The sequence below is a fragment of the Haemaphysalis longicornis genome, unplaced genomic scaffold (assembly GCF_048455015.1).
Source record: "Haemaphysalis longicornis isolate Haplotype H1 unplaced genomic scaffold, Haemaphysalis longicornis Haplotype H1 scaffold_2, whole genome shotgun sequence".
NCBI classification, from domain to species: domain Eukaryota; kingdom Metazoa; phylum Arthropoda; class Arachnida; order Ixodida; family Ixodidae; genus Haemaphysalis; species Haemaphysalis longicornis.
The window spans coordinates 263,199,168-263,223,543 of NW_027526295.1; the positions used below are offsets into that span (position 1 = coordinate 263,199,168).

The following is a 24,376-nucleotide window of genomic DNA, read 5'->3' on the forward strand; positions in this document are numbered from 1 at the left end:
AGGGAACCTGTTGCAGTATTGGTGTGACTTCATTTAGACAAGCACTCAAACCGATTCCTAGCAAGTGAGAGACCAAATAAAAATCAATGACGAAAAATTAAAGAAGAAAAAGAAAAAAAAAAAAAGAGAAAAGGCGGTCAAAAATTTGGCTTGCATAATGGCCAGAAACTGCTGAAAGGGGTCTTCAAGCACACTTGGACAAACTTACAAGCGGTAAACCCAGTAAACCCAGACAAGTGGTAAACCCTGACCCTCCAGGTGCTATTTAACTCCTTGCTGGGTTTTTGCCAATGACAGCAGAGACCCGAGTGCCCTCTCTTTCTTTCTCTCTGTCACAGCACCACCACATTACCATGAACACCAGGGCACAGGTCCTGTGCAATGTAGGGAGAGCTACCTGCACAGGGCTACCAATGTGAAACTTGATCGAGAAGAAGAAACAGTGCAGCTGGGACACAGACAAAAGATCTGATACGCACGAGTGCTCATGTGTGTCCCGTCTTCCTTTGTCTGTGCACCAGCTGCACTGTTTCTTCTTCTCGATCAAGACTAACCAGCACGACCAAACAGCCACTTTAGTGCAACGTGCTACTGCTCAGAGTTCCCCTGTTGCAAACAACGCCCCTATGCTACAGTCGCTGGTCCTTCCCCAAATAAATACACAGGCAGCAGAGAGAGTAGTGGGTCCGTCCAGCTCACCCCGGGGGGCACTCGTGCACGCAGTGGCCCTCGTGCAGGATCAGGTCAAAGAGGCACTCGGTGCAGTCGGCGTGGCCCTGGCCCTTGCACCGGCTGCACGTGGCGTGGCAGGGCACGCACGTGCGGTTCGCATCCACAAAGAAGCCCAGGAGGCACTCGCTTGTGCAGCGCCCGTGGTACCAGAACCTGGCAGCAGGGGGAACACAGACACACGCACATCATGCCACAGCAGCACAGATGTATGCAAGGGCAAGGAAAACAAAGTCCCGGCAAAGGTGGAGAAACTGCATTGCTTGCCGATGGGATGAAGGGGCTCTGCACTGACTTATCTGCCTGTGCAGCCTCTTGGTATACACACAAAAGTCAGGACTAGCTAGTACTAGAAAACCATTAGGCTAGAGTAAAATCTCAATTATACGATCATGACTGGTACAAATTTCAGGATGATACAGACTCAAAAAATTACCTTGCCTATGTGCATTGTGTCCAATAAGCTGTTACAGCTGCTACAAGTGCTTTTGGGCGCCAAGATGGACGATACATATTGGCGGAGGCTCTACAGCAGTGATGGACTCGGGCAAACGGCTCCGACTACTGCTCTAATTCATTCATTCCAAAACAAGTTATGCCATGTAGATACGAAGACAACCCTATGATAGTGCCGCGTTCTGTTTCATTCTCTATCATACATAACAAGTATCACAATTTTAAAACAATGTGAAGCCACCACTATTGTAGCCATTTGGCGGCCGCAAGTGGCACAGGAAAACGGTCATAAAAAGGGGTGTAAAGTTAATTTCACAAAATGAACTACTGCATATGTGCATGTCGGCCATGATAAAACAATAACATTAGCAAGCTGCACTGCACTCATTAGCTCAGAACTATGCTAACTGTGGTTTGAAAACTATCATGTTTTAGTATCGCACCTATTGGTCAAGTCTGCAATGGCATCCTCGTGGTTTTTACCCCGACTTCGCGGAGACGGCATAGCTCTTGCTTCCATTGTTTTCAGCCGAGTGTCACATGAGTGCGCATTCAAAGAGTGCTTTCGTGAATTTTATTAAACCTCAGGTTCCTAGCTAACGCAGTTTCTATTATCAGTCAGAAAAACGGGTCCAAGGTTAAGCGTGCAAAGTCAAAGGCACCCATTCATTGTGCCCAGAGTGACAAATAAGCAAGTTGCTAAAAGAGGCCCAAAAAAGCTCAGTGCAACCACAAACAAGGTTTGATTATAGTTACACATTTTTGCAAAATGGACATGACATGATCACGGTGTTTTGCTTGTTTAGCAACAGATGACTGAAGGTAACTGTAAGAGCCACACCTACACATTCCAATGTTTCTGTAAGTAAAAAATATCTGGGAATGTAAACTACCCCTCATGCACCAAGGCCCTGACGCAGCCCTTTTGAAAGGAAAGCAAAGTATGACTGCTTAATTCCAACCAAAGATGAAATCCTGGGTTTGATTCTTGAGTGTGGTTTTTTTTCCATTCCCCAACACCCTTAGCATGCCAGTGCACAGGGAACAGTGGTGCATGGAGCACTAAAAGCTCCAGAGTACATGCCCACAGGCTAGGCGTTTCTTCAGTTTTAAGCCCCTCTGATGTTCGGGTTAAGGATATTTAATTATGATGAAATAAACCTTTTTCACAATGAACAAACGCTATAACATACTCAGCCACTACTTTAGAGGGACATGGGCCTTAAAGGAGCCACGAAAAGAAAATACAACTTTGTTTAATTTGAAGGAACTAGGATTCAGTATCTCAATCAGCTCCATTACAGACACAAAAGATGTTTTTTTAACGAAAAAAAAAAAAGCAGAAGTATTTAAAAACTTTCAAATTTTGCGCCACAGTGACTGACGTGTTATGAGCAAGAATGACGTCATACGGGCCAACAATAAAACAATTTTCAGTGCATTAACTGCACGTTAGCATTCAAGTGATGCGGTCAAATGGAACTAGAGGCCCCACAGACGTCCAGTCATGTGCCGTCGTGACAGGTCAGTTAGGCGGCCGCCAATTGCACAAACAAGGTTCCGTGACGTCATAGAAAAGTTGCGGGAAATTGGCTAGGGGGTCGCAACTGCGTCACATGTTTTCTTTCATATCTCCGTTATGTGTTCAATGATTGCGATGATATTGGTATCATTGTTATCGGGACTAAGCAGTCTTTCTAATAAACCCAACTTGTATTTTGTCTTCATGACTCCTTTAAAACAATTTCTTTTATATTTAAGTAAGCTCTATGAAACCTGTCAGACTTGCTGCTTTTCCCCCGCTGTTTTCAAATATGCTATTTTTTGAGTCTGTCAATTTGTTCTGAAGATTAGTCACTTTTGGAGAACAATAGACAAAACAGTCCCAAAACTGTAACCTTTTTATCACTTTCTCTCTCTCTCTCTTCAAAGTACACACACGCACACGCACACCCCCCTGTGCTGCTTGTTTCCACTCATATATGGAGGTGCTTAACGTCAGGCTAGAAAAATGTCCAGACTGAAGAAACAAGACAGCATGGGGATTTATGGCTGGTACTTACTTGTTAGGTGGGCAGCTCAAGCATTCATTTTCACTGCTTCCATAGCAAGTTTTGCAGCTCTCGTGGCATGTATAGCAATTTCCCTTGGGGCTAAAGAAGCCTGGATTGAGAGTGAAAAAAAAAAGAAGACCAACACTTCAGAACTGCACAGAGCAGCTATCACTCCAACAGGGACATGTGAATTAATAATACTTGCGACACAGCACACGCATTCGTTTTCTCTGCCTTTGCATTCAGTCAGGACACACTTCATGGCTTAGCATTTGCTCGGCTGGAGAAAAAAAAATATCGCCTGGTTTTGCCCGACCCGCAAGACCACAGGCACCAGTGCAGGTTACTATACCATAACACCAGCAAACAGCCTTCACAGCACATCGTTATTTGCATTTATTTATGCTAGTTTTTTACATGCTCGCCATAAAATCATGCACTGTCAGCTGCCACAGCAAGAATGAAGGGAGTGTCTCATTCAGGAATAAATCACCGGGCCAGGTTAGCGTAATGGCATGTCTCACAAGGAACCCAGAATGGTTGTGCCAGAGTTTTTTGCTGTGGGGAGTTGCAAAACTCAGACCGGCACAGGAGCGGTAAAAACTTGTTCCGGGAACACGTGAAACAGCATCTCCAGACACTCACCCTCGCCGCACTTGGTGTATGCCACGCTGCATGTGGAGTTGTCCCGCCTGTAGCCCGTTACACACGTCTTGCAGCTGGTCAGGGAGAGGCACTCCAAGCACGGTGCCCTGCAGCTGTTCCAAGAACAACCGAGATGCCGAGTCATCACTAACACTGGTAAGTGTTGTTCCACATGCATTCCTTTTGCAGGGCATCACTTCCTCGCCCATGACCATTGGGGAAATGGTCATGGGCGACGGCAGGATTTTGTCTTAGCAAGAGCAAACCTGCTGCATTGCCGGGGTAGAGGGAGCGGGCAGGAGGAGGGGGCAAGTGCTATTGTGGCTTGGAAGGGAGGGGGGGGGGGGGGGGGAGGAGGGAACAAGTGCCCCTTTTTCACCTCCTGCCAATGCCCGTGCCGATGGTACAAAGAGGAATGTTTCTGCAGCAGCAGCAGCAGCTGTTTTTTCACTTCCAAACACCCTTTATTTTTCTTGTGTTTGATACCACTGCAGCTATGTCCTTGGTTCAAAGTAAGTGCATGATTTGTGATGTTTAGGCAGTTAAGGATTGCCTACTTGATGTTTTTCTGAGTTCACACCTTTGCACACTACAAGAGAAAGATAAGGCATGACAGAAAAATACTTATTCTTACGCCTAAGCACCAACACAACTAAGAAGAAAGTAAAAAACTCCAGTCTGTATTTACTTTTACCACATGTCTTTCACCTGAGTTTATCCGAGTAATTTCCTAACTGACAGAGCTACACGCCAAAAATTCTGTGTGCGATTAGGTAGGCTGTGGACAAGTACCAACCTTGCTCTACTCCCATTATTGCTGTTGCAATTCTCGTCGTCATCCCCACTCCTTCAAAGACTTCCAGCTAATGTTTTTGTGGTGTTTCCCTGCCTTCTTGTTTGAAAACCAACACAGCACAAGAGTTTGCCAACAAACCTGCGGCAGAAGCCATCCTCGCCACCATAGTACTTGGGGGGGCAGTGGGTGAAGCACTGCCTGTTGTGGGACCAGAGCTTCTCGGCGCACGTGACACAGTCTTGAGCCAGGGGGCCGAGGCACGTCTGGCACGTGTCGTGGCAGGAGTGGCACCTGAAAGGGGCAAGGGGGAAAAAGACAGGGCCACCAGCCCGAGAGGGTTTCAGCGGCAGAAAGCAGCTGCTCAGTGACAATAGCGTCGGATGACCTGGCATCGAAGGCCAACTGCACTCAAAATTTTGACCTCTTGAAAACACTACTTCCGTATAGTCTACCTAAAAAGAAAGCAAGATGCAAAATACAACAGCTGAAATACGCGTGTGGATGCTGCAAGCGGTCAGCAAAAATCAGCGATTTTGAAACCGCAATCGAGCAGACCACGGCCATTACAATGGCGTTGCAGCCGGCAAGCGAGCGGCCGGATGGTCAGCCAGCAGTTCGGCAGTTCGGGCGCGCGCATGCGCACGCGTGCCTGTGCGTTTGCACGCCTGCCTGCGCGCACGTGTTGCCTGTGCACGCGCGCATGCGTGCCTGTGCGTTTGCAGCAGAGCTGAACTGGTTCTCCAGCTGCGTGGCTGGCCAGAGGAAGAGGCCCCCGTTGGCTGGAGCATCACAGGCGCGTCATGGCTGTTTACGCTATCTGCCGGCAGGTGCAGCGTGGTCTGCGGCGGAGCTTTTATAAACGCTTCCAACTGATTAACGAGGCGTTTCATGGGGCTACCACTAGTGTCCCAGCTGATTTGGTGGCACTTACTATCCATTAAAAATAAATTTGGTCGAGGTGAAATTTGAGTGCAGTTGGCCTTTAACTGTGCAAGTCTACCCCTCTATGCCCCACCACAAGCATACCACTACATTTGCTCGCCACATACGAAATAGCATTGAGAAATCTGTAACACACCCCCCTGCAGAAGTTGAGGTTGATTTCCAGGGTACCTCCTACAAGAGTGTGCCGCGTCAGCAAGAGGCACTCGGCATGTAAACTACATGAACGGGCTCCGCATGTAGATAAACTTTCAGTACAGCAAGATGGAACCCCAAAACAGTTTTCCATCAGCAATTCATATATGTGTGTGCTACCACAGATAATGCGTTATTACATGCATCAATGAGATGTGCTTTTTCTGCTTACAAATCAACAAAGTGAGCAGAAACTTCTTTCTCCCATTTCTCAAACAGTTCATTTTTTGTTGATGTACAGTGAAGCACCACAGTGTGCGAGCAAGGCACATTCTAGCAAGGATTGAATAAGCTACAACCACTTTGCTAATTTTTTTAAACCAATAAGCTTTTCAACAAGCTCTGCCTCTCCACTTTCATAATTTACAATGCGAAAAATCATGGCACAAGAAATGTTCCTGGCATTGTCATGTTTTCACTTGCCGACACTGTACATGTTTTGCTCGTGATTTTTGTTATCCTGACAACAGAAAGGTTTTCACTTGCCGACACTGTACATGTTTTGCTCGTTATTTTTGTTATCCTGACAACAGAAAGGACTTTACTCTTTTTTTACGGCACCATAGGCCATTGGACACAGAGTTCAGATGATTTCAAACGTCCCGCAAAAACTAAAAACGGCGCCTTGCAGACAACAAACACCATCTGGTGCATTTACTGGTAACTCCTGTTTCGATTTCATTATTGTTTGTTTACATTTTGTGTTTGAAGACAGCGTCGAGAGTGAAATTTGAACCTGCGATAGCGTCGAGTTGCACGAAAATGGCGTCCACTTCACGGCGCAAGAACTTCGGCAGCTGCAGCTACTAATTCTTTTTACCTCAGCAGCAGTGATGACTCTCGCAACGATGTGGGTTCGTCAGATTTTAGTTCTGAGGAACGCGCTCCCATTCAACGGCCTCAGTCTTTGCCAGGGGCTGCCAGGCAAGGTTTGTTTTTACTTTGCGCTGTATTTATAAACAAAACACGTTTCTTCTTCTATGTGTAGGGTCTGGACAACGTGTGGCGAAGATAATTTGCCAAATACACCACGCCGTATAGCTTTATCATCTTCAAGATAGCCTGGCGCTCATGTCAAATTAGCGTTGCGGAGCAACGCGCAGCACTTCTCAAGAGTGCTGAACTTCTTCCTCTTGTTTTTTACCACTGAAGTGGCAAAAATTTTGTGTGAGAAAACAAACAAGTATGCTTGGATGCATATTTTAGGGAGACCGACCTACTCTCAAGTGGCTTCGTGGAGTGGTGCAGCCGTCAGGGCCGCTAGGTTGGCGGACCCGCAAAAATCCAGAACTTGGTGTACAGTGTTGATGTATACAGTTGAACCTCGATATAACGAACCTCGATTTAACGAAATTCGCGATATAACGAATTTTTTCAAGTTTTCTAACAAAATTTTGCTAAATGCATGTATTTTTGTCTCGATTTTACGAAGTAATTTTGTGCGGCGCTTTCGATTTAACGAAGTCACGGCAAGAAAGGAAGAACGAAATTCCGGTCGAGGCACGTTTTATTTTGCCTCTCAGGCCCTACATTGAAAAAATTCAGTGCTCAAATTGACTCTTGAAGGCTCAAATGAAAGAAAAGCGGTGAAATCTACGGTTAACAACAATTAAAAGCGAAGAACGAAGCTGCACAAACCGCTAGCGGTCATAGACGGTTTAATAGTGCGGCCACTATTTTGACGTCTCCATCGTTGCCTACACCAGCGCTCTCTATGCTTAGGCCCTTAGGCTACCGAAGCCTATTTCAAGCTTTTTTTTTCAACGCGTCATTGCTCACGGTGCTGCTGCTCTAGGTTGTGCTCGCTGATAACCAAATTAATATTTTGTTCGTGCATCGTTAGGTGAGTTTTGTAAGCAGCATGAGCACTCCAAGAGAAAGAAAAGTGTTCCGAACAAGAGCCTGAGGAAGTTCGGTGAAACTGACAGCCACCGAAGTGTGATGGATGCCATCGATGTTCTGCGGAGGCACGCAGGTGCACACGAATGTTAAGACCTTGTTAGCGCTGTCAGCATACGACCGTCACGTAAAACCCGCCCTGGTCAAGAAACGCCAAGCACTGCTTACGGACTTCTTCACTACGGCTTGAACATCGAGTGCTGGTGGCAATAAATTGCTCTCTTTGAACGTGGTCATCTTCGTTTCACCAGCGTTCATTAGACAGCTGCGGTGCGGAGAAATCAGTTTCGTAAGGGCTCAGTGGGCATAAAAGTAATTGCTTAATCGAATTAGGCCGGAAGAATTTTATTCAATGTAATGTAAGCTTTCCGCTTTCCGGAGCACGTAAGCGCTGCTCCACACAGTGAAGCGGTCCGCGTGTACTCCGCTGAACTCGCAATCATGGCTTTATTTCGAGTGTTGTGGTTGCATCACGCGCCTATACTGCAGAGCCTTTGTACATGAAAAAAGTCTTTCGAAAGTTTCATAGCAGCCTTCCGCTGTTGGCCCGCCGCGCCTATGCCCCTAAGCCTACCACTGAATAGACGAAAAGAGGCGTAACTTCGAACGAGCACCTCGGCGGGGTGAGGTTCACGGGACATGGACGCGGGCGCGGGTTCAATTGACTATAACAGCGGCATTTAGTAGTGACCGAAATGAAAAAACAAAAAGTGGAAACCTAGTCTGCTATCATATTTAATGAGGCGTTGCGGAAAAAGCACCGGTTTTACGATGACACATGAACTACCGTCGGCTATCCGAATTCCATTGCCCAAGTGTTGAAACTCTTAATTCACACAATTTTCGCGGCCAGTTTTAGTACAAATTTCGCTTTAATTGGAGAGGTAACAACATAGCAGTTGTTGCCTGGCGAGGGCCAAAGTGTTAAAACCCCAATAACTGGTTAAATGAACCGTAAAATCGAAACCTCGATTTTACGAAATTCTCGATTTAACGAAATTTGCGGCCCCAAGTACGACTTCGTTATATCGAGGTTTAACTGTATATAGAATCGCAGCTTAGGAACGTAGAAACATTGATTTGATTGTAGGGTTTAACGCGCCGACGCAACGCAGGCGATGAGGCGCGCCGTAGTGGAGGGCTCCGGATTAATTTTGACCACCTGGGGATCTTTAACGTGCGCCGAAATCTCGTACACACGGGCGTTTTTGCTTTTCGCCTCCATCAGAAAAGCGGCCGCCGCGGCCGGGAATCGAACCCGCGACCTCGTGCTCAGCAGCGCAACGCCTTAGCCACTGAGCCACCGCGGCGGGTCAGGAACGTATAAACAACCTGTATATCTTATAATTCCTAAAATAATTTTTAGGCTCAGTACAATCACCTATAGGCATAGTGTATGCACTTTTTTTGTGCAATTTTTTCTGTTTATTTAACCAATAAACTGTAAATAATTGTAACTTTCACAAAACTGGTGTTATGTGTTGAAAGAGCAATCTATACGCTACAATTCCATGCATAGCAATGCTAAATGTGTATAGTAGCTCAAAAAAAAAAAAAAAAAGGTTTTGTGGAAGCACCCAAAATCGGTCATTTTTCCGCTGTAACGAAACAGTTAAGCGCCTGTGCACAGAGTTCAGTTTTCTTCTTATTCTGGCACTTTTAACTTGAACTGACTAAAAGTGCATGCTGTGCACCCAAAATAAACGTACGTTCTGTCCTTTGTGGACGAGTATGTTCCATTGGGACAGGATCCGACACACGCATTTCCGAGCCTGAAGTAGTTCTCCTTGCACTCTGTGCAGTTTGACGACGAGTTCACACACTTTGAGCAGCTCAGGTCACACTCCACACACTGCCGTAGCTTCGAGTCTGGGAGAAAAAGGAAAAGGCACAGTTCTGCTAAAACTTGCTTCTTCAGAGGAGTGCAAATATTCCGAGCATTGAATACCTCACAATTCAAACCCAATTCTATTCACAGCCCACTTTTACTATTTTTTCACTATTAAATATTCGCAAGTTATCAATAATGGAGGAATACAAGTTGGCTTTGTCTCAAGGCACTCGCATTTCCTTTGGTTTAGCTTTTTTGCAAAACACCAAAGCTGCTCAAAAAGTCTCACACAAGTAAAACCTTGCCAGAACTAGTGTATGGTAACCGTCGTGCATTTTGAAGAGAAGAATAATTTCTTTAGCCAACAGTGGCTCAAGTGAGTTAACAATACTTACTACCTCTAGGCTGTTTTTGCAACAACATACCTGGTCAAAACACTTCTTTCAGTGACTTGAAAAACTCCAATGGGTAAGAAATGTTCTCTGAATTTAAAACACACTGGAATACTGATATTTTATTATGTAATTGTCTTTTGAATTTCTCAATCCACTGCTTTGCCACCTTGTCTTTTATCCATGAGTAATTGATTGATTGATTGTAGGGTTTAACGCGCCGACGCAACGAAGGCGATGAGGCGCGCCGTAGTGGAGGGCTCCGGATTAATTTTGACCACCTGGGGATCTTTAACGTGCGCCGAAATCTCGTACACACGGCCGTTTTTGCTTTTCGCCTCCATCAGAAAAGCGGCCGCCGCGGCCGGGAATCGAACCCGCGACCTCGTGCTCAGCAGCGCAACGCCTTAGCCACTGAGCCACCGCGGCGGGTTATCCATGAGTAATAACTGTTTGTACTGTTCTCTTTTATCATGCACATGAAATGTGAAACGTGAAGCACATGACCACACAGGAGTGTCAGGTTCCGACTGCCCCAATTCTCACATTCTCTCTCTTTTTTCTTTTGTCATACTAGCTATGTTCCGAAGCCCTGTACCTGCGTACGTGCCGTCGGGGCATTCGTGCCAGCAGGCACCCTCCAGGGTGAGGTGCCTCCCTGGGGAGCAGGCAAGGCAGTTGGTCTCCGATGGGCCGAAGCACAGCGCGCAGTCAGCATGGCACTCCTCGCACGTGAAGCTCTCCCGGCTGCCGTACTTCCCCTCAGGGCACGTCTCCACACAACCACCCTGCACGACAACCACGGCCACAACTGGGTCAAGGGAGAAAAAACAGCCTCTCTACGGCCCTGCTGTCACTGTTGAACTGTTGAACCAACCAGCCAGTCAAGGCATCCAGCTACCATGGCAATATGCGACAGGCACTCAACCATGATTGCTTTTTCTTTTTTTTTTTCCGCCAAGTACCACGGCACTTCCGTACAGTTTATTTATTAAAATACTCTCAAAGCCCGATGGCATTACAGAGAGGAGTGGGTGACAATATATGCAACATTAGTAACTGCTGTTTTAAACAATGTGGGATCCAGAATGCAGGTGGTGGATGCAGGGAGGTGGTTCCGGTCATCGCAGGTCTTGGGCATGAACGAATAAAAGTAGGGGCTTGCGCGGCAGTTGAGAACCCCTATGTTATACCTGTGGTCATTACATGCCAAGTTGTAGGAGGGCGCAAAACTGAGATCCTGTGACGGAACGGGGTTAGCAAAGTAAATTCTATGAAAAGGGCACAAACGCACAATTTTTCTTTTAGTAGTAGCAAGGTCACCGAGTTTAAGAGCAGATTTAATTAACAAGATGCTAACAGTTCGCAAGTATTTTGTGGCAATGAATTGAGCACTGCATTTCTGAATGGCTTCCAAAGATGAAGTCGGAACAGGGTAGTAGAATTCATGAGAGGGACTTCCACACGGTTGCACATTGTTTGCTTTCCTGAAATGTTAATTTAAGCATAAAAATGGGGAAAACGCAAGAATTGCAGCTTTGTGGACCCAAATTAACCTCAGACAGGCCGAAGCAGTGCAGGCGGATTTTAAGCATGGTGTCACAATACAATACAAGCAATAAAAAAATTCTTTAGAGGCTTGTGCACGTTTCAAGAGTTATTTTAACTTCTAAATATTTGCACACCACTGTATTCAGTCACAAGTTTGATACACACACACAAACACACACACACACGCACGCATGCTGCACTGCTGTAGAGTTTCATGGTGGGCGCTCTTTCCTTTCTGTTTGGAACGTTAAATGCCCGTGGTTTACATAACAGTAACCCAGCACGCACACATCTGAGTGGTTACGTATGTTCTTCACTGCACCCCAACACCTCTCGCTGCACTGACCCAAAGCTACGAATACGTATCCACCGCCCTGCTGTGCAGCCGTGCAGACCCCCCCCTCCTTTCACACCTGTTCAAGCGACTGGAACTTGGCGTCGGCGACACAGGGGTTCCGTGCCAGGCGGCTGCTGCCGGCCGTGTCCCGGATGATGTAGGAGCTGTGCGGCCGGGGGCGCAGCTTGACGGGGTCCCCCTCGGTGCCGTAGAAGATGAGGTACCAGTGCTTGAGCTTGCCCGGGAAGAGGGAGCGGCGGGGGCCCTCGCTGGCGATGACCAGGCGCCAGGTGCCCGCCGCGGGCTCGCCCCAGAAGTGGACAGACATGAAGGGCCAGTTGTTGAAGGTGTCCTCCTTGGCGTCGTACGAGCGGGGCAGCAGCACGTGCGAGTGGGTGCCCAGCGGCGAGATGAGGGTGATGCGCAGGTTGCCCCGGGGCAGGAACTGCAACGACAGCACCACCTGCACGTGCTCCAGGAAGCGCACCGAGTCCCGCCGCCCCCAGCAGCCGCTGGCGTTCATCTGCACCTCCAGCCGCTCCCCCTGCCGGTTGGGGATGCTCCTGCAGAACAGAAAGCGGGACCAACATTTGGGGCAACCCCCCTTCCCATCTGTCCCCCTACCCCTCCACAACCATCCATATCCCCCCACAGGTGAGCCAATCCCCACCGCCATCCATCTCAAACCAACAGGTAAAAAAGGAAACAGCCGACAATGTTCAATGCATCCGCACACTCACGTTTTGTATACTTGCAAATGTCCAGTGTGCTGATCACACAAGTGAGCCTCTTGTGAAGCCAAAAATCAAAGCATGAGTCTTACTCTCCCATATGCTGCTCTCATTTTTCATGTAGATCAGAACCGGAAACGTTTTTCATTTAGCTGTCAAAGGCTATTATTGTGAAAGTTCCCCATTTAAGAAGAAAAAAAAAAATGCCTGCAAGTGCACTACAGGTTAACTCTTTCGTTACCACGCCTATTCAAATCGATCACCGGTGATCGATGATTTATATTGCCTATTTCAACATGTTGTAGTCATTTCTCGTGTACCTAATGCGGTCAGTGGTTAGTCTAGGCACTGCCCTTTTAGAATCAGTTTAAATTTTCCCGCTCCGGCGACATTGAGATTTTTGACGGCGTTTTTTGCGAGCTGAGGTGCCTGTGTTTTTGAGGAAGGGGGCGTGGCTGCTGCCCTTGAGAAAAAAGCATGCAGGTCATCGCTAGGCTGCATTACCATAAAATATTTTTGTCAAAAGGCTCCCGGCAAGTCAAATACCAAATAATGCGGTCAGCTTTGTAGTCCGACAGCGTTGAGAGGTGACAATTACTTGAAAATGGCCCCAGCTATTCACTAATGAGCTTTGGTTCGGACAAAGGGCAGCTTCATTCTCCCAAAGCTTATTTCTGATGGTCCCCCGCATGTCTAGCAAGTGTGCCTGCCATTTTCAACCAGTTTCCAGAAGTTTCGGTTTCGTTTCTGCATTGCGAAATTCATATTTGGCGCTGCTACGCAGTTACCCAACTACAAGCTCATTTGCCATGGCGCCTCTGTTGCCCGCTACTGCTCCTCAAACAAGCATGCCGCTCGCGCTTCCACTTTATCTACGCCTTGCTTCTGCGATAAGAGCTTCCGCTGAATGTCAAACGATAACACCAAATCGTCGGGTGTCAGTTCAGACGAGGAGAACGCTTCCAATTCGCCTTGAACACCGCCAGCTGTTCACCGGCCAGTTTCAGTTTCATACGAGGGTATTTCCGGAGGTCTAGTGTCGCTTCTTAGTAGTACTGTCTATTCTGACAGAGTCTCCAACAACCTTGTATTTGTTTCTCTTCGAAATTGTGAGGTGGCGCTGCAATGTAGTAGGCTGGGAGTGCTGAACTCGTTTCACAGCCCGATGGCGGCTTGGTGGTGAAAGCTTGCTGGGCATGATTCTAGCGCATAGTACCTTATTCCTGCAAGCAAGGCTACCATAGTGAGTCAGAACATGATAATAAACCGCAAATGAAAGTTCTGACTGATAAGTGATCATCAGAACGTCAACAAACATCCACCAAAGAGTTTGGTTCTCAACTCCAAGTGGATTTTTTCACATCGCTTGCTTGCCTTCAATATTGTGCCGGTCATAATCATTCACAAGGTGTTTTTACATCACGTGCAGGCTAATTTGGGCCTTTAATAATGTCAAACCACCAGATTTCTTCTAGAGAACCATCCAAAATAGCAAAATTTGAAATAGTGGTTGGGCTTCACCACATGGCACGGACACCACGCGGGCTAACATTTTCTTTTATATCTCACAAATTGTACCGCGCAATTCAATTTTTTTTCTAGGACGAGTTTTTGAAATGTCTGCCTACAAAATGTATATTCTCAATTTTTTCTACTACTTGTGGTTTATTGTACACAACTTACGTTTTCTTATTTTCTTCGACGCGTGGGCAGAAATTTCGAATTCGATAATTTTTTTCGCAATGATTATTTAGGAAAACATTATTAAAACTGGTGTCATTGGAAAGCGCGTGGAATAATCTGCATTTTATGTCACTGCAATGTGTGCCTAACCAATATGTACAACGCAAAAAAATGTTTTGTTAGACCCTTAAGAATTGGCCAATTTCCCGCGGTAACGAAAGAGTTAAGACGTCCATTAGATATTCTGGGAATTATGGAGGTCCGCCATCTTCCTTATCTCTCTCGGCTCGCTGCGGAGGCGAGAGAGGGGGAGGTCCCTCTCTCTCTGTGGCCGCACATTCCCCCGCCGTGGGAGGATGACGGCGGGGTGCGCTGCTGACTCCCTGACGGGACCGGTTTTACCCGGAAGCTCCGGGCAGGCTGGTCTGGGGCTGACGATGGAGGAAGGCCCTCTTTGGAAACCAGCCATCATCGGGAGCAGCCGTAGGTACGTGTTGCCCCTTTTTGGCCTTCTTTTGTCCGCCCTCGCACCTGTTTCTCCCGTTCTGACCAAGGTGGTCTTGGCGGTGGTAGAGCAACGCGCCCGACGTCCTTATTGCAGTGCAATAAATGTCAGAATTGGCGATTTCTGCGTCTTGTGAGCTCCTGGCTGTTCGCTGCCGCTACGCCAAGTTGGCGGTCCATGGTGGCGTTCAGTGGAGCTAGCCTTGCGGCCGAGTCTCGAGGGTCGAGCTAGGTCGCTGTAAGAACCCTGGTCCCCACAATATGAACTAGGCGAACTAAACTGAATGTCACCTTAATTAGGTATACACCTGGAGCTACTACTATTAAACCAAGCAATCTACTCAGAGGTGGCATATAACAATATTCAGATTTCAGATCAAATCAGATTTCAGGTAGATCTTTAAAGTGGAGTAAAAATCGCAAATACATATAGTTATAATTTGCATTTCAACCCAGCAAAACCCTACATGGAAGCCATCTGGGCTCCCAATATTTTTACAGCTAAATAAAAATTCTTCCTGGTCGGGGCACAAACTTACATACCATACCTAACTAGGACTACACCTCTTCAAATGAGCAGACTGGGATGATGGTCAACTGACATAAACGGAACTACCGCTTATCTAGGGCAGCTGATAAGCCTGTTCAGATTACAAGCCAATTTATCAAAAAATATAGTAGCAATTCTGACAATTTTTTTCGCATCTTTATTCAGCTTCATGTCAGCATAACAATAACTTGCAGCAATAAAACTGGCCAGTTGTTTTAGTACAATAAATAAAAGTGGGTGGTATTGTTGCAAGTTTTTAATTGTACAAATTGCAACATGCAGCAGCTGAATAACATGAACCAGACTAGCCCACTGTTCCTCCCACAGCAAACTATGAAAGGGAGGCAAGGAACTGGACATGTGACCAGTGTAGGTGCCAAAGGTACTGATTTACCCAAACCCTTGTTGGCCAAAGGTAAATTACCAACGGTAACACAGTAAGAAAAAAAAAAAAAAAAAAAAGAGGCAGGAACTAAGAACAAGGTAAATCACCATCCGGTGTCCTCAGTGTCAGTCCGACAAACATGCTGTGGCGGGGCGGTGGTCCACTGTTCTGCTAGGGCTGTCATGGCATCCGCATCCATCAGGCCGTAGCCAAACTTGTGGCTGACTGTAAACACAGGGAGAAAAACCACACTCAGGGCAGGGAAAGCAGACTTGCCATGGCTGCCATGAGAGTGCACCCTTTTCGGTAGTCTAACTCAGACCGTACCAGCCACACCCTCACTGTTCTGAAACCACTGCCAAAGTACTCGTGCGTAATTTTTTCGCCTGTTTGTCTCAATAATGCAGCAAGGGCTTCTCCTCTGCTAAAGGAGGAATTAGTAAGCTTCATACCATGCTGCAATACACCGGCCCTCCAACAACAATGCTTGACATGAACTGCTTTGGTACAAAAAGCGGAAGCTATAAGCAATTGAGTAACCTCAGCACTATCTCAAGGGACTGCAGCAGAAACAAAGCACAGTGCTTTGTGCTCGGATTAAGGGCACAGGGTAAGGCGAAATTTTGAAAAAATTACTTTTTGTTTTTCTTCGCAATTAGAAAAGTCCAAATCCTTGTGCACATTTTCCATATTCACACTTGCCTTAAAAAGTCTTATTTCTCGCTAAAAAGCAGTTTTCCCATAAGCAAGTAGCAATTTCCCACATCCTCTTAAGAATGTTCGCAGGGTTTATTGTCATTTTTTCAATCAAAAAACTTCCAGTTTCAGATCAAAATGCTTTTCTGGAACCAGCTGTATTAGGAAATTGCTTAGCAACCATTGCATAGCTGATTTTTCAGAGAGGGCAATCCAAAGACCCTGTTGCAGGTTTTTTCCAAATTTGCCCTTCGAAGCTGCGCACAAAAAACATCGTTTTTGGGCTTCACACTCTAATGATTGCAACATTGGGTGCTGCTCTTTCATTAAATGATGAAGCAATGCATGAGCCAGCATTTTGAAATAATTCAGACCAAAACATGGGCGCAACACCACCATCAAGTGGCTGAAAGAGGTTGACCACAAGCAAAATACTTTCTGAACAGATCTGTACGATGGTGCACAAAATAGTCAAGGAAGGACAGACGACCGGGTGAAAAGCAAAAAAATGACTTTTACAGTGATTATAAAGCTGGTGCTTTTTAAATAAATGGCTCCAGTGCTGTTTATGGCAAAAAAGTATTGTTTTTCACCTCTTTTTTTACTTTAAACTCAATTATCTCAAAACAATGTTTTTGCTTACATAGGTACCATTATTTCCTATATCTTCCAAGTCAATGAGCTGATTTTTTTCCCCTGTCATCTACATAACTTGCCACACCTGCTGTACTAGAAATGAAAATATGCACGTAACAGTTTTTTTGGTAAACAACTTTTTATACTGAAATAATGCCAAAATTTAGGTACTAACGAACAAAAAATTATAAAAAACTGAATTTTTTAGGAATGTTCATAATTCTAGTACAGTTAAAAGAACACAACATTTGAAAGAAAATGATATATAAGTTATGTAGATACCTTTCTTAGATGCCGAGAAAAATGTACCTCAATTTGGCCAAAAATGCATGGGAAGTATAGGGCTTACCCTGTGCCCTTAAGCTTCTTGGGTCCATGCGACTGCACAGATAACCGGAAATGTAAGCTGGATTCCCACCAGATATGTCACATGCCATATCACTTCTGTCACGTGTTCTGCTTTGATATGGTAAAGATGACAGCACGCACATTTTGACACCACACTGGCTGCTTCCTCCAGAAAGATTTAACAGGGCAAAGAAATGATCAACCTGAATCTATCAGAAAGCATGGTTCTGCTTACGCTCGTGTTGATAAAATCTATAGAAAATGCTTTTTTTTTTTTTTTACCCCCGATTGGAATTTCCTGGTGCTCAGGGGTTCCATAGGAGCCATTCTGCTTAGGCATTGTCAAGCTCAAAACTATGCCGCACGCTGGATTTTTTTTGTTTTTGTTTTTTACATACAGACTAATAATCTACTTCATGGGTGTCGTACATCGAAGGTTGAATTTGTTGACTCATCAAAATTCAATGCAGTGTGCACATCATCTCACTCCTTGTGCCTGTGGTGACACTTATAGCTGGAGACCTGCAAACAAAAATTTGAACCCTCTGCGATTCGTTGTTGGACCTTGCAAAACAGCCGTAGGGGTCCATTGTCGGGCTATGCCCGATGTGGGTAGTCAAGGTTAAATTTCGCGGTTTTTCGCACTGCGGTGCGCCTACATTCTTTGTATACATGATGCGTCATCACATGAGGGACAAGCAATCTTTGTTTGTTGAAGCTTTCTTCTTCTTGCACTAGGGTGCCACACAATGTTCAGCACGGGCTTTCTGGATTCCAGAGTTTTCCAGTGCGCGCTGTTCACTCAGAAGCATTGCCACTTCCTCATCGTGTGTGTTTTACAGTGGTGCACTAAGCGGAAGCAATGATGCCTTCAGTGAGGAAAGGAACTGCATACCTCCGTCAGTTAGTGATAACAGTGATTAAAAAAAAGCGAGGGAGGAAGACCACAACGAAGGTAGAGACAGCGTTGTGCGGATCATTACTCTGTGAGTCACGCATGTTGTCGAAAAACAATGAAATGGTGGCCAAAGCTTCTTTCTGGCATCTACAGGTTTCCAGTGCCAATAGTTTTATTTAGAGGTGCACACAGCTGCAGAATAATGGCAAGAAAGAGCAGGGAAACCTGAAGTACTGCCGTAACCTCATCCAAAAGCTGGTAAGTGATCTGAAAGCTTGAGCCAAAAAGCGGGGCCAATCTACAAGTATGGAGTGCAAATTAAGGCTAGATGAGACGAGCCATTTCATCTACAAGCTCCCAGGCTGAAGCAACACGGACTGAGCTGTGTATTGAAAGAAAAGCCAATGTAGGCAGAAGAAAACTGTTTTTCTGGAAAACCTGCAGCAAAAGCCCTGGCTTGCACCCAGGAGAATGCTTTTAGTGGGTTCACACATTGCTCAAATATTGGTAGAGGAGTCGAAATCAGAATGCAAAAGAAAAAATAAATATCCTGCAAGTTTTTCTTGCACAGTTCACGTTTCTCTTTGTGGCGCCAGAAACTGCTAAAAAAGCTGTGGGCTGGGCCAGCCAGAAATTGGGCAAAAGGTTCGGACTGCAAAGGGTTAAGAAAGTATAAACTAAGCCTACACTGTCAAACTGCAAAAAAAGAAAATAAAAGAAAGGAAAGGACACACAGAGACACAAGCTCCCCATTCAAACGACACACTGTCACTCTGTGACATCCACAGACACCCCAGCTACACATAAGTCTTGGAATAGGCGGCTCTACCCAACACAGTTGTCGGAAATGCAAATTGACCAGGCCTCTGCACTCAAGCAGCCAGCACGCAAGCACTTCTACAGCACAAATACATAACACTTCAACAATGCCTTAACAAATTTCACAAATAGTAAGTCTAACACACCTCGTTGCTGATTTGCACCAATGTTTAGAGGGGGAGGGAGGGGGGGGGGGGGGGAATGTTGGTTGGGCTTGCTTTCATGCTCATTTATCTTAGACTTTTAGCGTTTCCAAAGCCAAGCAGAGTACTGTGTTACGAGAAGCTGTAATGTTTCATACATCCCCACCATGTGAGGTTCACTGCTGACGTCATAACTGTTGCCCTTTAAATCACCCTTACCATACTCGAGTACTGCTTAAGAGGCTCACTGGTCTTAAACCAAAAAAGTTTATTTTTGTAGTTATGATGATAAAAATTGGGGGGCGTATGTAGTTTGTCATTCTGATTGTAGATATAAAATTTGTTTTTGTGTAAAATGATTATATTCAAATTTATTTGGATTTTTATATTCGATTTTTTGACAGCCTTTGTAAAAAAACTGCTGGAGAGATGCAGTGTAAACAGGGTATCAGTGAACTGTGCGCAAATCAAGGAGTGCAATAAGACTAACATTATCATTCTATCTGGTCCGTAGCAGAACTTACGACCGTTTGAAATTTGGGCTTGAAACGTGGCAACCGGAAAAACCGGTTTTGTCTTCCAGGCCCAAACTTCAAACGGTAACACAAGTTGCCTCTGCACCTCATCACCGTAGCCGGATGTTCCTCCACGTGGTGCAACAAGTGCCTTACTGCTAGTATTTTGAATGTGACTTCTCTGACTTAATCTGCTTATTATATATGCATGCAGTGATGGCAAACAAACTACAGTCTAATCCCGCTACAACGAAGTCCGCTTTAACGAAATTTCCGCTTCAACGAAATATTTCCAATTCCCCGTGAGCTAGCCATAGAAGTCAATGCAACAAAGTACTCGCCACAACGAACCATTTGTCTGGCTTGCTTTCACTTCAACGAAATTTTTGATGGCTTGGGCTGGGTTTGAACAATAATTTTACAATAAAATAAGCATAGCGCCAGCTACCTGTAACTTTTTATACATTCAGGACACTTATTTTCACCGAAAACATGCGCGGTGCGCCCACACTGCCACCCGAAACAAAAACAAACTCAGGTGGACGCCATTGTTTGCTGGTGATAACGATGTGGCTGGCTATCTCTGTGTGAGGCACAGCACTGGTTCGCCAAGCCGGAGCTATAGCCAATCCAAACCTTGGCCAATCCGTATCCACTTGAAAAAATTGAGCAAATGTGCTCCCCTGGGGCCCTATTCTCGACTGCACAAATTGCCAGCAATTCAGGCAATTTTCCGGAAGTCTTTTCTGATTGGCTTTCAATTTTGGTCACGTGCTTCTGGTTGACAAAGCGGTTGTGTGTGCTGCCGTCATTTTGACGTTTTATGACGTGAACGGGCACCAGTTCTAAAGTTTACCTTATTTCTCCTTACTGAAAGCTCATAATTCTTGTCCGGCAATGAAAAACCAGACTAACAGCGCTCGACATGACACCGTAGGCCTGTCTTTGCTATGCAACAACAATAATGCTTGTAATACACACCCTCTCTGTGATTGGCTGAGAAGGCGTGACATATTTTAAACAGTTGGCGGGAACGATTACGTCTTGCATTGGCAACTTCAGCCTGCGTAAAAGTGACGTAATGCTACGTAACAGCTTGAAAATGGCGGCTGTTTTTGTCGCAAAATACAAGCAAAATAGGGCAAAAAATTGCCCCGGCTTACGGCGCCACGAAATGTGCGGCAATTTGCAACAGGCGCAGTTTCACATGCGCGCTGTTTAACGCATGTTTCCTACCGAAACAAATTATAGTTTCAACTGCTTCCAAGTCAGCGATCATGGAGCATACAAATAACGTGCAGTATTTTGCTTTTATGTTTGGCAATAAAATAAAAATTATCTGTTTGGCGTAACTGCAACATAAGAGGGCAGTACAAGCCTCTCCATGACAAAGAGAACCCAATACATGGCATTTGTCCATACTCGTCCCAGTAAGCTGTTGGGTCACATGATCGAACTCAAGAGAAAAATAACAAAGAAAAGTGACTATTTGGTTCATTACAGCGCCGATTGAAGTCGAGCTTGACGAATGAGTGAATCGGCGATATCGGTGCGCTCTGCGGTTATCAGGCGTAGCGCTTCGCTGCTCTTATGTGTCATAGAAGCGATGGTCGCGGCCGTCTTTTTCTGTGATCACGCCATAAACTTGTAACATAGCAGCAGACGATGGCGTGGCGGCGGTGGCGGCAGGGAAGGTGATAACGCAACAAAGCTTGCATTGAAGCAGAGAGCCCAGCTATGTTAATAAAAGCAATTGAAAGAAATAAACACGGTAAAAAAATTGTGTGATGTTCTTTAGCTCGACATCCTGCCTTTCGCTCGTTTTTGGATCAACGTTACTCGATTGCCTTGTGGTGTTGGCGCCAAATTTGACCTCCAGAAATGTGTTTTTCTTGTCAGCCTCAGCTACCATCTTAATTTTGCCAAGTGTTTTTATACCTTTCTTGCACAATATTTGATACCTTGGTAGCGATCTTTATGAGTGACTCATCAAATTACACTGCATGTCGTCATAGCTATAGGTGCAGCATGTCACTGATTGCTTACGTCATGCTTACGCGAAAAAACATGGGAGAAATGCCGGCAATTTGTGCAGTCGAGAATAGGGCCCCTGCTGGCACAGCGCCGTCATGTATGTGTTGTGAGCGGTTGACCTTGCAGTTTTCCTTCTACGATTCTTCAAAATCAAAACCAAAAATAATGTTTTAGTGATTAGTCTTGATCAAGCGTCATCCTATCTTAGTAGCGAGCGCGCGGTCGCTTTAAATGCTAGCGCACGCGGCTTGCCCTTGCCCGCCAAGGTCAGTTGCTGCCCTGCCTAGTCAGAGGATAAGATAACGGCGCCGTTCCTGCCACAAGCGAGAGGGGGGCTTCCGACCGCCTAGCAGCTATCTGAAGGTAATCAGCTCGAACGCCTTGTTGTACAGCAATACACTTTGTGCCACATTTCTTCATTTCTTCACCTCACCTCCTCCTCAGTATTGCGCTCTTTGCGTGTTGGTAAAAAAAAAGATAACCATTGGTATACTTGTTATCTGAATAAACACGACGTTACTGCGCGTCACTCCGTTTTCTAAACATTGTATTATGCTGCCAATGATGCGGAAATATCCGGGGTCATTTTTCTTGCCCTTCCGTGCGTGTTGGGGCAGATTTCGCCTCAACGAATTTTCGCTTCAACGAATTTTTTTGCACGTCCCATCAATTTCATTGTAGCGGGATTCGACTGTACATGAGAAAAAGCAGACGATGTCCCACGTTAGGCGCAATCTCCTTTCAAAACGTGGCCGTGCATTGACACCTGGGTCCACCGCTTCAGCAGAGCAATACACTACATGATCTATTGCCGTTCTTGGCTTGTACCCGAGTATGCATCATGCTTTTCCATGTTGTTCCCCCCAAAAGCAGCGCAACAGCCCCTGCTGCAGCGTAGTATGAGCAAGCATGTGCCTACCCCTGCGGCCAACACCGTTTGTCGTCCAGCCCTCTTCTCCCAGCAGAGGCTCGGGCCGGGACGTCATCACAACCAGGTGCTGCATGTCGCGCCAGGTCAGCTTTGGGCTGCACACACGGGACACCGGCAACAACACGCGTGTGTGGCTTACCATAACGGGAGGGGCCAGACACTTGCCCGACACACATATGGCAAGCATGGCGCAACTACCGCATCACCAGTAATCACGATAACTACACAGGAATTTCCTAGGGGTGGGCAGTTTGTGCTTCTGGCAGCCCTACTTCAAGGATTACCCACTCTATCGTTATACAGGGTTCGTACGGGCTTCAAAAGCAAAAATTACAGGGTTTTTAAGGACTTTCAAGGACCAGAAAGCACATTTTCAAGGTCCCCATCTTATGTTTTATCTGGGATTATTTATAACTTTTTCAACAAAATGCAAAATTTTGATATTGCCTGATACTCAAGAACATTAATGCACATTTAGATAGGCGCTATGGGTTCATGAATGCTCCCCCAGCTTTATTTTTTTTCATAGTTTATATATAGAGGTTTTTCTTTTTTCTTGGTGTTTTGCTGAGGCTGTTAGATTTCAAAACTTAGTTAATGTTGCCTGCATCTCCTGCTTTGTCAGCAAGAGTATCAGCTGAAATTAACTCAGCAAGTGTTGCTGCAAGGCAGGATGAACTAGGAATGTACACGTCCACCATTTGCACGTAAAAGCAAACGCAGATGGAGCGTATGAGGCACAGCAAACATGCAATGAAAGGCCGTCCACAGACTAGATGGAACATGCAAGATAGAGAACAGAAGCCGGCTTTCTCGGGATTGTATCGTGACATGAATTCTATTGAGGAGTGCTGCTCCCAATGTTGCCTCGTAATAATGAGAATCCACGACTCGTAATTTCACGCAATACACTGAAACTTGATTGTTACAATGTTTCTTTACATTTGTAACACTTAAAATTCACGACAAACACTTTAAATTCTTGTGAAAAGATAGGGCCATTGGTTATCTCCAGAAAAATCGAGGGTTTTCAAGGACCCTTTAAAAATTCCAGGACTTTCCAGGCCTTGAAATTTACACTTCTAAATTCAAGGGTTTTCAAGGTTTTCAAGGACCTGTGCGAACCTTGTTATAGCTCAACCTGTCCGACAAATGTTTCTTCACACTGCCTACTCTTACATGGGCACGCAGTAGTGTTGCATTATGAACCGTCCTGTGTAGTCGACGCACTGGTGCTGTTTTCACGTTACTGTCCAACCACGCGCATCTGGGGCAGAAACATGCATCCACATACACACTGGCGTAGGTAGAGGGAAGGGATGCCCTCAGGAATCGAGCTGTACACTGTACACTAGTTACTGACAAAACTCAGTGCAGTCAGCAGATGCAATCCATCCAAGACAGAGGTATCTGTTGTCTAAATATAGTGACACTACACTGAAAGGCTCAACTCTCCATGCCAGCGTCAGTCAGGCTACGCATGGGGAGACCCCAACTCGAGTCACTTCAGCCAAAAGATGCGGACAAGCGGCTTACTTGGCTTCCAAGGCCAGGGCACAGATTCCGGCTGCCAGGGGAGCGGACGCCGATGTTCCTGTGTGCGCTTGAGTACACAGCGTGTCCGTGTTGGGCTTCCCACGGAAGGAAAGGTCCATGTCGACGGTCACCTAAGCAGA

At 45.8% G+C, this 24,376-nt stretch overlaps 1 protein-coding gene across 2 annotated transcripts in view; it reads right to left on the minus strand.

Annotated features, from left to right (window-relative positions):
• Positions 1–24,376, minus strand: part of Fur2 (furin-like protease 2) — a 70,703-nt gene that overhangs the window by 13,210 nt on the left and 33,117 nt on the right. For both annotated transcript variants that reach the window (XM_077700463.1, XM_077700462.1), the window contains exons 9-18: positions 24,237–24,367; positions 22,689–22,795; positions 15,788–15,905; positions 11,904–12,390; positions 10,538–10,727; positions 9,426–9,585; positions 4,819–4,971; positions 3,885–3,997; positions 3,249–3,348; positions 700–885 (exon numbers count right to left, since the gene is read on the minus strand). In XM_077700463.1, the coding sequence (XP_077556589.1) occupies positions 700–885; positions 3,249–3,348; positions 3,885–3,997; positions 4,819–4,971; positions 9,426–9,585; positions 10,538–10,727; positions 11,904–12,390; positions 15,788–15,905; positions 22,689–22,795; positions 24,237–24,367 (1,745 nt within the window). The remainder of the gene's footprint in view (positions 1–699; positions 886–3,248; positions 3,349–3,884; positions 3,998–4,818; positions 4,972–9,425; positions 9,586–10,537; positions 10,728–11,903; positions 12,391–15,787; positions 15,906–22,688; positions 22,796–24,236; positions 24,368–24,376) is intronic.